Source organism: Panthera tigris, chromosome X (assembly GCF_018350195.1).
Source record: "Panthera tigris isolate Pti1 chromosome X, P.tigris_Pti1_mat1.1, whole genome shotgun sequence".
Lineage (NCBI taxonomy): Eukaryota > Metazoa > Chordata > Mammalia > Carnivora > Felidae > Panthera > Panthera tigris.
This window is the reverse complement of record NC_056677.1, coordinates 125104200-125121845: the sequence shown is the minus strand read 5'-3', so window position 1 is coordinate 125121845 and position 17646 is coordinate 125104200. Positions and strand designations below refer to the sequence as shown.

The window sequence follows — 17646 nt, the reverse complement described above, 5'->3', positions numbered from 1 at the left end:
TGAGCTCTTTTTTATGCTCATTGGCCAATGCAATTTCCTTTCCCACCACATTTATCTATGTGGGTGTTATGACCTTTCTTCCACTGGGTAGGATGACTTGCTTACAGTTTTGTAGAGCTAGATATCAGTCTTTACAGCAGCGTTTCCCTCTGCCTTTTTATCGCAATAAAATAGAAACAATGCAAATTGTACCTGTTCAGCCATTTGTAGGTGTACAGCTCAGTGGCATTAAGTACATTCCCATTGTACAACATCACTGCCATCCATCTCTCAACCTTTTTCATCTTTGCGGACTGAAACTCTGAACCCATGAAACACCTATTGCCCATTCCCTCCTCCTCCCACCCCCTGGCAACCACCACTTTACTCCCTTTCTCTATGAATTTGGGTACCTCATACGTACACCATTTGTCCTTCTGTGACTAGCATATTTCACTGAGCATAATGTCTTAATTCCCCCACATTGGGAAGGTGGAGGCTTGTGCACCTGTCGCCCACTCCGGTGTCCTTTTGTGATTTCCCAGGAAGATGGCCTGCGAAACGTCCTCGGCGGTAGAACGGGAAACCCCGAGCCCTGGCCTCCACCCTTGGCGCCAACGCCAAGGTCCTGGGCCGTCCCTTCAGGGGGCGTGTCTCGGCGAAAGTCCCGCCCCCGTCACGTGCACCTAGCCAACCAATCAGCGACGCTCCTGCCCAGGCCCGGCTGGCTAGCTCGTCGCCATCGCGAGGCCCTCAGAGGAGCTTCGCAGAGGACTCCGTGTGGAGGTTGCTGTGCCTGTGGAGGGGTGGAGGGAGGGACAGAGAGACAGAGGATGAGGGTGGGGCATAGGGAAGACCCTCAGGGAGGCCAGGCGGGTGGGGAGGTGGACCCGGTAGCCCTGTCTTGCCATGGGAGGTGGCGGGGGGGTGTCTTCTCAGCCATGAGGGGACCAGGGTGTGGGGCGGCAGCGGCTTGGCTGACCTCTGTGGTGATGTTCCCATGGCGTCCACTGGAGCTGTGACAGGACAGGACAGGACAGTAGAAGACAGGACGAGGCCCCCAAGGGTCCTGCGGGGTGGCATCAGCTGGGCTGACCTCTGGGGTGATGTCCCTACGGAGACCTCTGGGCTGTGACAGGCCACGACAGGACAGGACAGGTCGAGGCCCCCGAGGGCAATGTGGGATGGTGGCAGCTGGACTGACCTCTGAGGTGATGTCTCCGTGGACTCCTCTGTGGCTCTGACAGGACAGGAGAGGACAGGACAGGAGAGGACAGGGTAGGATGAGACCCTAAGGACAGTGGGGTGGTGGCAGCTGGGCTGACCTCTGAGGTGGTGTCCCCACGGAGTCCTCTGGGGCTCCACAGGACATGATAGGACAGGAGAGGAAGACATGAGAACGAGGTCCCCGAGGTCAGTGTGGGGTGGCAGGGGCTGAGCTGACCTCTCAGGTGATGTCCCCACGGAGTCCTCTGGCATTCCAACAAGACAGGACAGGACAAGATGAGTACAAGGCCCCAGACGGCACTGTGGGATGGCTGTGTCTGGGCTGACCTCTGAGTTGGTTTCCCCATGGAGTCCTCCGGTCTCTGACAGGACATGACAGGACAGGAAGAGGACGGGGCCCCCGAGGGCAGGGTGGGGTGGCAGTGGCTGGGCTGACCTCTGAGGTGATGTCTCCAGGGAGTCCTCTGGTCTCTGACAGGACATGACAGGATAGGGGGAGGATGAGGCCCCCGAGGGCAGTGTCTCACGGTGGTGGTGCCTGGGCTGACCTCTGAGTTGGTGTCCCCATGGAATCCTCGGGGCTCCAAGAGAACAGCACAGGGCAGGACGAGACCCTGAGGGCAGTGGGGTGGCGGTGGCTGGGCTGACCTCTGAAGTGATGTCCCCACGGAGTCCTCCGGGGTTCCCAGAGAACAGGACAGGACAGGTTGAGACCCCGAGGGCAGTGGGTGATGGTGGCTGGGCTGACCTCTGAGGTGATGTCCACGGAGTCCTCCGGGGCCCCAAGAGAACAGGGCAGGGCAGGACGAGACCCCGAAGGCATGTGGCATGGTGGTGCCTGGGCCGAATTCTGAGGGGTGTCCCCATGGAGTCCTCTGGGGCTCCAAGAGAACAGGACAGGACAGGTTGAGAACCCGAGGGCAGTGGGGTGGCGGTGGCTGGGCCGACCTCTGAGGTGATGTCCCCACGGAGTCCTCCAGGGCTCCGATAGGACAGAACAGGACAGGTCAAGGTCCCTGAGAGCAGTGTATAGAGGTGGCAGCTCTATGGACCTCTGCATGATATCCCCACAGATATCCCACTGGGACTCCCACTGGACAGGACAGGACAGGACATGGCCCGCGAGAGCAGTGAGTAGAGGCGGCAGCTGGGCTGACCTCTGCGGTGATGTTCCCATGGAGTCCTTTGGGTTTCCAATAGGACAGGACAGGACAAGACAAGGCCCCCGAGGGCAGTGCATGGTGGCAGCGGCTGTACTGACCTCTATGGTGATGTCCCCACGGAGTCCTACAGGAATCCGACAGGACAATACAGGATGAGAACAGGTTAGGATAAGATGAGGTCAAGGCCCGCAAGGACAGTAGGGGGTGGCGGCAGCTGAGCTGACCTCTGAAGTGATGTCCCCACGGATTCCTCCGGGGCTCCGAGAGGACACGACAGGACAGGACAAGGACAGGACAGGATGAGGCTCTCGAGGGCAGGGCTGGCAGGGTCCGCAGGATGGGAAGCGAGCCCGACGTTCCCCTCTTCAGGACAGGGCCACACCTGGTGAGGAGGCGGCATCTGCGTCTGTCCCTCCTGCCCAGCCGCTTGCCCTGCAGGACTGCTTGGTTGTCCTGGGGTCCAGATGGCATGTCGAGGAGACCCCTGACCTGACTGTCCCTGGACAGGTGCAGAACGGTTTCTTCCCCATCCATTTGGAGGGGACACTTCTTTTGGTCACGGCCAAGTTTGGGCCTCCAGACCAGCACGTTGTCCCTTGGGGACCGAGAGCAGGGGACAGCCGCTGTGCCAACATAGGGGCAAGAATCTGGCAGAGGGTCCTGACACTCAGGTGTCCTGGGGCAGGTCGCAGCCAGGGAGAGGGGGTCACAGCCACGGGGGGCAGGGGTCTGCTGTCACCATCGTCTTTGTCCCCTCCTAGCCCAACGAGAGACAACGAGGACGCGCATGCTCTGATCTGCGCAGAGGACCCTTGCCTGGCATCGCTCATTGACCATGTCCCCATTTCTTTCACGCGTGTTTGCACTCACAAGGTGCAGGAGAGCTGTCTGTACCTGAGAAGACACCTTGGGATGGCGCCACCTCGGAGGAAGCGCCTGAGGAGAGCTGCGAAGGCCCCGGTGGAGGCTCCGGGTATGGCAGCCAATGACTTTCGGGGACAAGAGAGAAGAGACCTGAGTGGGACAGAGGCTGTTCCTGAAGGTACACTCTATCTGACACCTTTGCAGATGCAGCGCCTGTAGATACCACCCGCGGGGCAGGTCGCTGCTTCTGAGTCCTTGGCATTGTAAGCAGTAAAACACGTGTGTGTGTGTGTGTGTGTGTGTGTGTGTGTGTGTGTGTAAAGCGGTTTCATGTACCGGATGTTGCCCACTCGATCCTCCCATCCCAGACCAGGATTACAGAAGCTTAGATAGCAGCACTTCTGCTCGCTCGCAGTTGCTCTTTCCGGAATGTCTCACACGTGCCGGGTGGTGTAGTCTGACCTTAACCCTGAAAGGTTTGCAACACTGTCTCCAGAGCATGGTCCTCATCCCCCATCCAGTTTCATCTGACCCTGTGCATACGTGCTTCCTTCCTTTCATATGTCTGCCGTAAAGACTTTCGCTTGCAAGAGGCCTAAAACACTCCACACGGCGAGGCTACCGCCCCCTGAAAACTGATCAGAATACCATACTTCCTTTTAAAATGCTTTCCACTTTTCTTTCAATGCAGGAAACAATCCAATACCGGATAAGCCCGGGGAGAGCAGTCCTTCTGCAGGAACATTTGAGACAGATGTGGGGTAATGTCTTCATAGTGTTATCACCTGCCAGCTCTAGGCAACATGGCTCATACAATTATTCTCCATAAAATCCTAGAATGACACATTTCCTCCAAAGCAAATATGATCTTTGCTTATCCTTTCTCAATAATGTTCCATGTAACTTCTTCACAGGAATGAAGTACAGAAGATGCTGGAAAGGCTTGGAGGTATGTTTAAGTGATATTTGCAGTCAAAACAATTGTTTAATCCATACAACTTTTCTAAATGGGAATGTTAGTGAGTGGATTCCAAGACTGGTTTTAATGCCTTGTTCTAGTATAGAGCACTTTATACCAGTATTTATAGTGTGATTCAACTTTGTAAGTTTCTTTACTGACCTTTTGAATTGTTGATGTGGAAAACTGAAAACGGTACTAACAGTCGTGAGGTAAGAATGATGCCATTATTTTATGCACGTGTACACTTAATGTACTGTGTAAGAGTGTGTGAGAAAAGTTTATACTGCCTTTTGTGTGCACAGCTTAGGTGATGTATCAACGTGTATTGCCAATTTTAAATTTTCTTAATTTTGCTACCTTTCATAACTTTCCAGTGTGCTTCCCTTTGGAGTAGCAGCACAAATCGAATCCTCTAATATAACTCTTTATTTTTATTTTTCATTAACAAACTGTGTAGCTGCAAAGTAAAGAACTCTGCTAGCTAGTGAGAAGTGTCTAATCATATCCAAACTCCTAAATTTTATGTTGTTCTGTCAGATGTCACTTACACCATCTGCACTATAGGACAGTACACTTAGCAGAGTCTGAGTCAATATGTGGCTCTCCATAGAGATCATCCTTACAGGCAAGTATCTTTTGAAGGCTTTGCTCTATTTGGTGGTGACAAAGTGCTTGCTTTGTGAGGTGTCTAATAAACTTCTTATTATAGATGGATTCTGGGTGTATAAAATATTTTTATTGTAGTGCAGATCCTTCATGACTACTGAAAAATAACTACGGACTGTAGATCCATAAAGTCAAATCATATGCTCTGCAAAGCGTTATTTGAAGTATTCAGATTCTGTGAAATGCAGCACTTATGGATGAAAGTGTTATATAAAAAGCTCCATGAAAATATTTTTTTAAATGTTTTTGAATTCATTTATTTAAACTAGAATTTTACACCCACGGCCTTTGTCTCTGTTAGTAAAATGCAGTTAAAAGCATCACTCACTAGATTGCTTGAAAAATAATTTTTTAATGTGCGATATAATTATTTTTATCCTTTTTGAGGGTCATTTTTAGGAAAATACTTTCGTGCTTTTTATATAATGCATTCTAATGGTAACCCATCCAAATGTATCCCTTGAGTTGGAGGACATTTACCCATGTAAACGTGTCCCTTGAGTTGGAGGATATTTTATAAGTTTAGAAAAATGTGCGTGTTAGCAAATTTTCAGAAGGAAATTAAAGTCTGTCTTTGAGATTCTTTATACACATTTTGATAATGAAAAATATATTGATTATTAAGCCCTTTTCATTATCTCTAAACTAAAAGGTGACCTGCAGTTAGAAAAATTAGAATTGGGATACTAGCACTGGAAAGATTTTACAGAAAATAGTGAGCAAATCTTGCTTTTTGAAATGATGCCTGAATTATAAATTTTATTTTACTTACTTTGTTTTTTGAAGTGTAATTGACATACGACATTATGTTAGTTCCAGGTATACAACATAGTGATTGGACATTTATGATGTCTGTATTATAAATTGTAAATGTACTTTGCACATCGCCAAGGCAACATTTACCTGTACTGATCTGAATATATGAAAACGAAATAACTTTCAACACTTAAATTTCAGTGAATATCTATTTTCCATACAGTTGACATTAAACAGGCTCTTCTCACAAAGAGAAAAATGTTCGAAATGGGTACAAAAGCTTCTATCAAAACCACTAACGAAACAATTGAGCGTGTTTGGAAACTACAACAAGAACAAAGGTGAAGTTGTTGGAGTGTTTGTTTTTGTTTTTGTTTTTGAGTCACGATGACATTTGTATCATTTCTTCGTATTCATTGGCGCAAATAACCTAAGACAAATTCTATTATATTGAATTTTCCAGCGAAAAACATATTTTGCTTGTTTTTTTTTCTAAGCAGATAAATTCCTTAGTTCTGTAACCTCACTCCTTAACAGATTCTGAGATGTATTTCCTAGAAGCCAATAAAAATGACCTTTCTTCCCTTTCAAATAACAATTGAGTTTTCTTCCTATAACATTAATTTATATTCATTCTAGGCCTACACTAGCTGAACTTCAGGTAAATGTCTTAAACCATTATTCTTGTGATAGTTAACTATATTCAGTTATGTAGAAAAGGTTAATCTTATATTGTAAATAATTTGCATATTTTAGGTAAATTGTGTTCACCGTTCTTTAAAAAAAAAAAAAAACATTGTTCGGGGGATATATTTAAGTGAAATATTCCTGTTTGGAAATCTTCTATGATAAATGGATATAATATCCTCATTGAATGAATCTACTTATCGTATCAGAACATATATGCTATTCAGTAAGAAGAAATGAAAAGTAAACTGCTTTTAGATAAAATGAATTTTTCTGGAAAACTGATAGTACAGTAAATCCTCATTAGCTTTTAAGAGGTAAGGCATGTGAGATAGCTTTTATGTTGGTCAGTTAGGAACAATACTTTTGGAATAAGAGTAAATTGTTCATGTCACCTTTCTGCTTCCCATGAGACTGCTATTTCAGCTGCTGTTATGCTATTACTGCCTTCTCCTTTTGTAGTGTAAATTGTGTCAAATCAATTTTGTTTTGAATACGGTTAATTCTTTCATGTCTTTATGAATTATGACAGTGCTCATTATTATGTTTTACAGGCAGAATCTTCATCTCAAATATTCTCAGCAGTTTCTGACTTTGTTTCGGGAGTGGAATGTAGACATGCAGAAAGCCCAGAAACAACAAGAAAAACTAGCCGTTGGTATCAGCTTTGGCTTTAAAATTGATTTATTTATTGTATCAAAGTCTCAAGTAGCGATAGGTCATGCAAAAACACAGGAGAGAATGTAGGGACCATGAGCCCAGATGGGTAAAGGTGGGTAGAAGATGTAGCGGTGGGAGACTGAATGTCCTCTCTGAATTGCTTCTGTCTATTTAGGGATACAGGAAGGCCACCAGTTAAGAGTTAGAGTGGTGGAGGAGGTGTTGCCTCTCGGGAGCAGAGAAGAAGTCCTGGAACTGTTTCCTGAGAGCAGGCCAGTGAATGGACTAGGGAAATGCCATTGCCAAGCAGCATTATGGTCTAACTTAGGTTGGTGTCATAGTGACCATGAATTTAAAGTGAGACCACATTGCATGGTTGTGGCAGAGCAGCTGGAGAGTTGGATTTTCCAGGGTTGGGGTTTAGCCACGCAAATTGGCGGAGTGAAAAGGGGGTAAGGTACATGTGCGAGGGCATAGGTATAATGATTGACCATGGCATTTAGGCCAGGAAGGAGGAAAAGGAAGAATATGAGGGTGGGGATCAGGGGCAATGAAAAGTCATAGGATCCATGGGATGTTAATCCTGAAAGAGTGTTGGACTATAGTAAGAAAGGGAGAGAACTACAAACAGGGAGGTAGAGGTTGAATATTGGGGGAAAAAATGGAGAACCAGTATAGTATAGTGGTCCAGAGCCTGGACTCTGGAGCCAGTTTTTGGGATCCAATCCTGGTTGACCGGTACTAGCTGTGAAATCAGCCACAAATTGTTTATCCCTGTGCCTCACCCAGGTTCCTCACCTATTATGGAAGGAGACATAATAAAAGCACCTGCCTCATAGAGTTGTTTTGAGGATTAAGTGAGATCATATATAATGTTTATTTAAAATGGTTCAGAATAGTACCTGACACACAGCTCCTATATAAGTTTTTGCTCTTGTTAATATAATGTAGATGTTGCAGTTATTGGGAATGACAGAATCCAGGGTGTGACTATGTAAGTGAGCGACTGAAGTAGGGAAGAGGACAAAATTGTTGTTGGAGATCAGGTCAAGGAGCGGAAAGGCTGGGATCATCTGTGTGCATACTGAAATGACCAAGAATTAATACATGTTTTGAACGTTGTTAAGAAAAGAATATTCCCTCTGTAACTACTGTTAGGAAGGATCAGTGTATAGATTTTTGACTACTTGTAGTAAACACATTCTTGGAAGGGTCATTTGTGGGTTTTGAAATCAAGAGTTAAAACCTGTTTTCCATATTGGCAAGAAAAAAAATTTCCTACTTAATGACTACTAGGTAGGATCATCGTATTGTTTTTGTGTATTAGTGGTGAACACAGTTATCTAAACTCGGTCATAAAGGTTGTTACAACAGGAAATGTTAACAAGTATTGATTTAAAGAATATTCCTTTTAAACATGATGTATGATTATGTTTCTCTAAATATTAAATGTCACCCACATTTTATCATCCTTTTCTTTTATATTTGTAGAGTATGTTTCAAGAGCAACGAAAGGTTCTTCAACAAGCTAGAGTTGTTCAGAAACAGAGACTGCAAAAAATTAAAAATTTATATGTGCAATTCTTAGAGGTATTTGGCAACATAATACATTCTTATAAAACATAACATGTGTACAAAAGTAGGAGATAGTTTGTTTCTTTCTGAATCTATGTGGGGGGAAAAACACAGTTAGGTTGTACATCTGAACCGTTAACCATTTTCCATTTGGAGTTCGTTGCTCTGTATTTAACATAATTGGTAAATGTGTTTTGATTTTGGGGATTAATTAATACTTTTGTGGGAGTCATTTAAAACAGGGAGCTGTAAGCTGGGGATTTTACCTAGAAATACATGTATCGTGTAGAAAAGTGGTACTTTATCAACACTTTAATCATAATTTTTTGTGCAACAATCAGTTCGGAGGAGATCAGCAATAAATATATAGTGGAAACTAAGAAGTCTATAAGTCACTTCTACATGCCTTTTACTTGTATTGAAGGTTTCTGTTAAATATGAGTAGGCAGTGGTAATTGATGAATACTGCTTTTATTTCCAAATGTGTTACGTGTTTTGTGGCATAGTTGCTTTTGGAATATTAATGATTAATAATGACTTTATATGCAAACTTAAAATCATAAGAGAAGGTCTAAATACAATATAACAGGATGAAAAAGCCACAGGAGGACCAAACGTTTGTGAATTGAGAATGATCCGCTGTGATATTTGCACATTGACCAACTGTCCTCAGTGACACAGTCCTCTTCTTCATGCAGATATATACTTATTTAGGAGGCAGTAGAATCCTGCACATTCCTCTTCTTTTTTCTTGGTGTGTGTTGGGCGGAGGGGAGGTGTCCTTTACTTCTGCAACGGTACCTTAGTATCTTTCTTCGAATTCCAACTGCTGCTCCCTAGTTCAGGATTTCATCATTCCTTGCTTATGCTACTAAACCCTCATCTGAGTTCTCTTTTCCAGTCCATCCCTCACCATTCTGCAATATGATCTTCCAAAGCATAGACCTTCCCTCCTGAGAACCTGTCGTTAGCTTCCCATTTTAGGCCCTCAGGTATTCAAAGTCTGTGCCCCGCTTCCCCCATAACAAGGCTCCCTTTGTAGTTTTATACTTAACGTTCATTCTTTCCTCCCACCCCTCCAGATTGGTTGCTTTCTCTGAACTAACGCACCATTACTTCCTTGTTTCTAGAATACTTTCAATTGCCTCTTCCGTTTACCTACTGAAATCTTATTCTTTTGCCAACTAAATCAGAATCAATCTTATTTTCCACTACATAGTCACGGCAAGTTGTGTTACCTTAATTGTTATAAAGTTTTTGTGTTGTTTTTATTTACATGTTTTTTTGTTCTCACTGGAATAAGGAAGGAAGAGATCGTGTATTCATTTTTAAATTCCCCCACAGCACTTTTTATGTAGGCTGTAGTAGATCACTATTTGTTGGGTGAATAGTAAAGATTTAGAACATGTTTGTTTTTCATAACTTAAAGAGGTCGTGTCACAGATCATTTTATTCCCTCCAGTGTAATCATGCTACATTGATTATGAGTCATTATAAATGCACCGTTACATGGTGTCTAGAAAGCTTATTAGAGAGTTTTAAAATGATGGCATCTCATTCAGTGGGACTGTCAGTCTTTTTCTTTTTTTCCCTCCACCTTGACCTTAACTGTTTAGTAACCCATTGTTTTGAGCCTACTACTGTTGTGCCTCTATACTAATAATATTTGACTCAAACACAACATTTAAAAAATTTCTTAGGTGGGTATTTTGGTCTCCATGTATTAGGTATAATATCTTACTTGGAATAAATAACGGGCATCCTTTGCATATTAAGAGATGTTAGTTTTGAAATTTGCTTTTACATGTTTAGTGCGTGAGATGAAAAGTGGTGGTTTATAACTAAACTAGGCTTTTTGTTTTAGAGTATGCACGACTTAGAGAAGGACCATGATGAACTGATGAACAAAGTGAAGTTAGAGAAGAAATGACCAAATTGCAAAACAAAATTATGATGGAAGTTGTAAGTATTTAGTGCATATTTAATATTAAGAACTAACAAGGGATGTGAGCATTGGGGTATTTTGTTTGCTGAAGTGTATATAACAATGACCTAAATAGCATGTAAATGTTTAATATTTCCTTCCTTGAAACAGCAACAGCAAGAGCTGGCAATTGTTCAAAAGTCTCTTCAATCCCTGTTATTCTGATGACTTTGAAGAAAGAACTTGAACCTAAGTGCTATGATAGAAGCATAACATTAGCTACACTGAACCACATTGCGGTAGTTTAAAAATTGTAGTTGAAATCAGTACATCTTGTTTACCATAGCTTGCTTGTTTAGTGCAAGAATCTTTTCCTGCTAAAACCCCAAGCCCTAAACAGTTATGTGGGTAGCAGCAATTCCACAATTATATGTATTAAGCTTTCAGCCCTTTGTTAGTAATGATGACTTTGTGTACTTAACACTGTCAATTAACTTTTAGCAACAGGATGATTTAATTTGAGGCTTGGCCTCCGTGGATCTGTATCAGTCCCAAAAGGTTCAGAGCACACATACAGAAAGAAGGTTACTTTGCTTTTCCTAAAGGAAAAATAAAATTAAAGGGTATAAAATCTATCTTACCCGTGTGCCCGCTTGTATTTTACTCATTAGTTTACAGAGCCAATTCTAATAAATATGATTTCAGAAAATATACTCTACTGCCTTATAAAAATTATTAAAAGCAAACATAAGATTGTGGGGTTTTTTTTGGAATAAATTAAACTGCCTAAAATCATTGGGAGTACAGAACTAGATACATAAGTATCAGTGCTGAGACATGGGTTTGTGAAAATGTCATTTCCACAAAGACACCAAAATGTCATTTAATTGGTGTTGGTTCACTATTAAATGACACTTGCCCTTAGCATTGATTGAAAGTATTTCATTAATATGTACATATACCTAATGACTTATGGTTTAAGTATTTCACATCTCTCTTTAAAGATAAATTACCTATAGTGCCTTGTTTTCAAGTTTAATGTTCATTGAGTATGTGGAACGTTGATTTTATATTTGAGAACTAATAACTTGAATAATTCTTATACCTTTCTTTTTGTAATGGGCATTTTCTTTTTACATTTAATAACATAACACCATCTTCGTTTGGGCACGTTATTTAATAAACATGACATTGTTTCAGAATATATTTGGAATAAGTCAGTTAAATGTGTTTTTTTCTGAGTTCCTGAAGTTGCTCTCATGAATCATTCAAAATAAAGCATTTCCATTCAGAGGAGAGGATTTATTTTCTCCTGTCTTTCTGCATTTTTTTAACGTTAATCCTGACCCCTGTATACCACCCTTCTGTTTGTTTTAAGGCTTTCCAAGTTTTAAAAAAATAAGCCCATATGGAATCTCTTTTTCTAACTGCAACAACGTATACAGGAATGAATGAGTCCTCCACCATTATCCAGTATTTGACATTATGGGGAGAATTTAATTGCTCAGCTTCACATGTTTGTAAAGAACTTTCCTGTTAAGCCAAAGCATGTGTTGGTATATGCGTCTGAAGTTCTGTTCCAAACTTCTAAGAAGGTCCTTATTTGGGAAGTTTTCCAGTAACTACAGAGGCACAAGTAAGTACTCCAAAGGTCCCCGTGAAAGTTCTAATATTCATACTAAGCCATCTAATTTTATGTGAGAGTGCACAGACGATAATCAGTACATAATGTACTTAGTGATCAAACAGTTGACATTTATTTCCATCCCCTGGCAACCTCAAATGAGTAAATACGTACTTGAAGCAACTTTGGCTGATATTCTAAGGGGAAGAAATATTTTGCCGTTATAACTATTTATGTATTTATACATAATTTGCCATTATATATCATCTGTGTGCATATTACAATTATATATATGTTCTAAACAGTTTTAGGTTCACAGCAAAATGGGGCAGAAGGTACAGAGATTTCTCATATACTCCCTGCCCCCACACACCCACAGCGACAAACTTAATCATTGACACATCGATATTACCCATAGTCCGTGGGTTACATTTAGGTTCACTCTTGTGTTACTTTTTTCTTTCTCTTGGTGAACAGTTTTCTTACATGTCACCTGTGCTTTAGCCATTGTTTTATTTTTCATAAAAGGGAACATTTAATGTCCACTTTTTTGTGGCAGTGAAATTTTAACTCAGAATATCAGGAAAGTCACCCTAAAGCAAATGTAAAAATTCATTTTTTTCTCCCCAAAAACGGTAGGACAGGTTTCTTTTACTAAATACAAATTTCAGGAAATTGCAGCCAGCGTTTTTATTAAAAAAAAAAAAAAAAGTTTTATTTTTTTTTATTTGAGGATAGTTGACACTCAATGTTACATTAGTTTGGGGTGTAGAATATAGTGATTCAACATCTCTATATGTTATGCTATGCTCACCACAAGTGTAGCTACCACGTGTCACCATACAATGCTATTGTAGTATCATTGACTGTATTCCCTATGCTGTATCTTTTATCCCCTTCACTTATTCATTCCGTAAATGGAAGCCATATCTCCCACTCTCCCTCACCCATTTTGTCCACCCATCACCCCCCCCGAAAATGTCAGTTTATTCTCTGTATTTATAGGTCTGATTCTGCTTTTTGTTTGTTCATTTATTCATTTGTTTTGTATTTTAGATTCCAGATGTAAGTTAAATCCTAGGGAATCTGTCTTTCTCAATCGGACTTATTTCACTTAGCTTAATACCCTCTAGGCCCATTCACGTTATTGCAAGTGGCAAGATCTCATTCTTTTTTTACAGTTGCATAATATTCCATTGCCTATATATACCACATCTTCTGTATTCATTCATTCATTTACCGATGGACACGGGTTGCTTCCGTATCTTGGCCATTGTAAATAATGCTGCAATAAACGTAGGGGTGCATATATGTTTTCAAATTAGCATTTTCTTTTTCTTTGGGTAAATACCCAGTAGAATTCTAGTTGGTAGACGAATGCACATATTCCCTTTTCTTCCATAGTAACTAGAGACCTTCTTTGAAAAGTAGCTGATATCAAGAAGTCACTTCCTCTAATACTGTTTGGCTCAACAATTACAGTATTACAAGCATGCACTTATGCAGTATCATGATTTAACATTTCAATCTATAGCAATCAAAGTATGCATCACCCTTTGTAGCAATCAGAGTAAGCATGGCTAAAATTATTCATGTCCAGGATTTTTTTTCTAATCCTTCAAAATGGGATTTTTCAGAGACAGAGAGATTACTCTTTTGACTACAGTGGTTCACTTTCCTATCTTCAAGATTGAAATGTGTTTTGTTTTGGTGCGGGGGAGTGTTTCTGATTAATGTACAGATTGCTACCTGTGAACTTAAATGTTGACAATTACAGTGGGGATGTCTTCTCTTCTCCTACAGCTTCTAATCACTCAGTTTGTGAACCTGATCAGATGTTTGATGATATGATGTCTTGAAGACATTAAAATGAAAGTGTCTTGAAATTTTCAGGCAGGAAGCACCAAACATGTCATGGAGGAAACGATGCAGTAACCATTAGAAGGATGGTTGCTGCATCGTTTGATATATATATATATATGTATATATATATATACATATATATATATATATATATATATATATGTATATATATAAAAATTCTTATTTGTCTTTCCTGGAGCAGGAGCTGTTTGCCTACTTATCTCAAAAATCAAATGATACCCTAAAATTTTTGGCTGAAAATATTATTTTAATTTTTTTAAAATTTGAGAGAGAGAAAGAGAGGGAGAGAGAGATCAGGAGGGGCAGAGAGAGAGAGAGAGAGAGAGACAGAGGATCCGAAGTGGCCTCTACACTGACAGCAGCGAGCCCGATGTGGGGCTCGAACCCACGAACCATGAGATCATGACCCGAGCCAAAGTCAGATGCTCAACCAACTGAGCCACCCAGGTGCCCCCAAAATATTACATTTTAGAGTACTTCCTGTACGTTATATTTGAACCTCGTTGGAGTTGTATGAAATAGGCAACACGTTTCACAATTACAGAAACTGAGTCACAAGAGGTAAAAGGCTAGGATGAAACGTTAAAGCTTGAAAGTCTCGGAACCCAGGTGGAAGTTCTGTGGCTTCGTTTTACAGCTGAAGAAACTGAGGAAAATGAGGGTAAGTGACTTACTGAAGGTCACTTAACAGTTATGTGTAGCCAGATTTCAATTCTACCAAACCATGTGATTCCAGAGCCTGTGTGTTTATTAATCTGTAAGCAGAATCAATACTAATAAATGACGGTAAAGGTATTTGAAAATTGGAGAATTATTAAGTAGCAAATATGTAATAATAGAAGTAAAATCTTAAGTGTTTGGGCCCAGTGAAGCTCTAGCTCCAGATTAAAAAAAAAATTCTCTTAACAAACACTAGAATACCCTTGTCGTTAAATTCTATTATTTAGTGTCCCAAGGAAAGGAACTTTAATACTCCAGCTAGATTTATTGCCAAGTGGTCTTCTAGTAAATATGATGTGAATATGATGGCATTGCTTAGCATATGCCCTTTATACCTGTCCTCCAACTTGTTTTCTTTCATATAGGTATTCTAATCAGTGGAAGTTGGTATTGAACAGCCTACACCTGTAGAACAGCCACTTTTTTTGTTTTTCAGAATTGCGTTTTGCCAGTGTTGTGTTTAGGGACTGCTCGCAAATAATATAGCTGGATAAACTACCTTAACTAATGAAATATACAAATCTTAGCCCAAAAGCCAGTAACTTGCTTAATGGGGAAACATTAACTAGAGACTCTACCACTAAAGTCAGAAACAAAAAGAGATGCCTAATATCTCATTACTATTTAACATTGTGGTGGAGCTATGTGCTGATGTAATTACACAAGAGGCAGGAAATGCCCACACAAAACTAGAAAGAAATAATTAATGGAAAAAGCGCTATAAACAGTGGAAGATATTAGTAAAGTTAACAGGCAATAAAACTAACATACAGAAACCAAAAGTTTTCATATATAGAAGGATAACCAGCTAGAAAATAAGAAGGAAAATTCCATTAATAATGGCAAAAATGAAATGCCTAGGCATACATTTAACAAGAAATAACCAAAATATAAATAAGGAAAACTACAAAATCATTCTGAAAGACACAAGAATAGACTTGGGCAGATGGAAAGATATGCCAAGCTCTTGGATCAGAAGACTCGACATCATAAAGAGTCAGCTCTTCTGCAGTAAATTTATAAGTTTAATACAATCACAATAAAAATTCCATGAGATTTTTTTTCTGAGGCTAGACAAGTTGATGTTAATATAGATTTTGGGGACACAAATGTGCACGCATAGACAGAAAAACTTTGAAAAAGAAGAAAGACCAATGGGGGGAGCCACGTCTACAGATACTAAAACCTATCACAAATCTATATAACAAAATAGCATAGTATTGATGCCTGAATAGAACAATTAAGCAAAAGAGAACATGTATGAATAGACTCAAATGCACATGGAAATTTGCCATACGATAAAGATGGCATATCAAATCAGTGGGGGATAGTGGACTTTTAAAAATGTGTCATGGCGGGGAGGGGTGTTGTAACTGAATAGCCATATGGAAACAGATAAAATTGGATCTGTTCCTTACACTGTGTATTGGAATAAATTCTAAATGGGTCAGAGGTCCAGTTGTAGAAAATGAAACCATGCAAATATTACTTTACAACCTAGGATTCTCTTGCGATTTAGAAGAGCTACTAACAATTGAGAAGAGGTCAAAAACATAATAGAAAAACACATTAAAATTGTGAATAAATAAATCACAGAAATGAGTATGAACTGGTTTTTAAATATATGAAAATGTTACTTACTCCTAGTAAGAAAAACATGTTCAGACCTTCCAATATCATAAAGTTTTTTTTTTGTTTTTCCTGGAACTAGACAAGTTGGTTTTGCAGTCCATTTAGGGGGGAAGATTAGTACAGATGGACAGGGAAATCTTAAAAAAAAAAAGAAAGTTTACCTATTTATTTTGAGAGGGGGTTCAGAGAGAAAAGGAGAGTGAGAATCCCAAGCAGGCTCCATGCCCAGCTCAGAGCCCAACTCGGGACTCGATCTCAGCACCGTGAGATCATGACCCAAGCCAAAATCAAGAGTCGGTCGCTCAACTGACTGAACCACTCAGGTGCCCTGACAGGAAAATCTTGAAAATGAATAAATAGAAACAAGGGGAGCCATTCCTACAGAGACTATTCCTCATTTATCAGACTGGAAAAAATAATTGTCAACATTGATCATTAGCTTTATAGCCTGCCAAGGCCTAGAAGCAATGATTCAGTTGCAGTGAGTAACTTAGAGTCTATTTTATGATCTTGAACACAAACAAGAGCTCCTTGGAGAAATAGCTGGTTCCAGATACGGGGTGGAATATAAATAATATAAGCCTGTAAAATCTTGGGAGGAAAAAATATATATATAAGCCTGGAACATCTTATAATATCCGAAAGTCAGGATGTGTGTTGAGGTTATGTCAAAAGGACACAGGAGGTGGGACACAGGGGTTCCTAATGGGCAAATGCAGAAATATGTGACCATCAAAGGAATAATAAATGCAATGGTTTGAGTCACAAATATATTGACACTCATGAGTTCATTATAATACTAAAAAAAAAAAAAAATCCCCAAATAACCCTTGCTCACTCTAAGTGATTGGAGCTAGCTCAGTCACCATCCCATCACTCTGAAAGGGATAGAACAAAGCATTAATTCTAGCTTTCTTATATGAACCATATTTTATGAAAATCAAATATTTATAAACTTATGCTTTATGGTATAATTCCAGACAGTAAATGCAACAAAAAACCCATGAAGAGTGTGTGTGTGTGTGTGTGTGTGTGTGTGTGCATGTGTGTGTGGAGGGGGGAATCACCATTTTGCAACACCTAATGAATTAATGGATCTAGCAATAACCCTCACTGGCTGGTAAATCCATGATGTGGAGGTTGATATGTCTGATGAACATACACCATGATTTTCCTGGGACAAGTCCTGGTTTACATTGGTTGTTCTATCATCATTACTAATACTACACCTTACTTTACCTCCTCTACAAAATAGTCTCCATTTGGATGACATATGATCAACCTACTGATAGGGAACTTTGTAATGAACAAGGAGGGCTCAAAA

The 17646-nt window shown here is 40.6% G+C and overlaps 1 protein-coding gene across 1 annotated transcript; it reads left to right on the top strand.

Annotated features, from left to right (window-relative positions):
- Positions 1-686: 686 nt before the first annotated feature.
- LOC122235349 (synaptonemal complex protein 3-like) lies at positions 687-11682 on the top strand. Its single transcript, XM_042974366.1, is given in 10 exon segments — positions 687-765; positions 3243-3411; positions 3925-3994; positions 4148-4182; positions 5840-5957; positions 6858-6957; positions 8455-8553; positions 10403-10430; positions 10433-10500; positions 10634-11682. Coding segments are annotated over 9 exon segments (702 nt in total). The 5' UTR covers positions 687-765; positions 3243-3281; the 3' UTR covers positions 10688-11682.
- The last annotated feature ends 5964 nt before the right edge of the window (positions 11683-17646 follow it).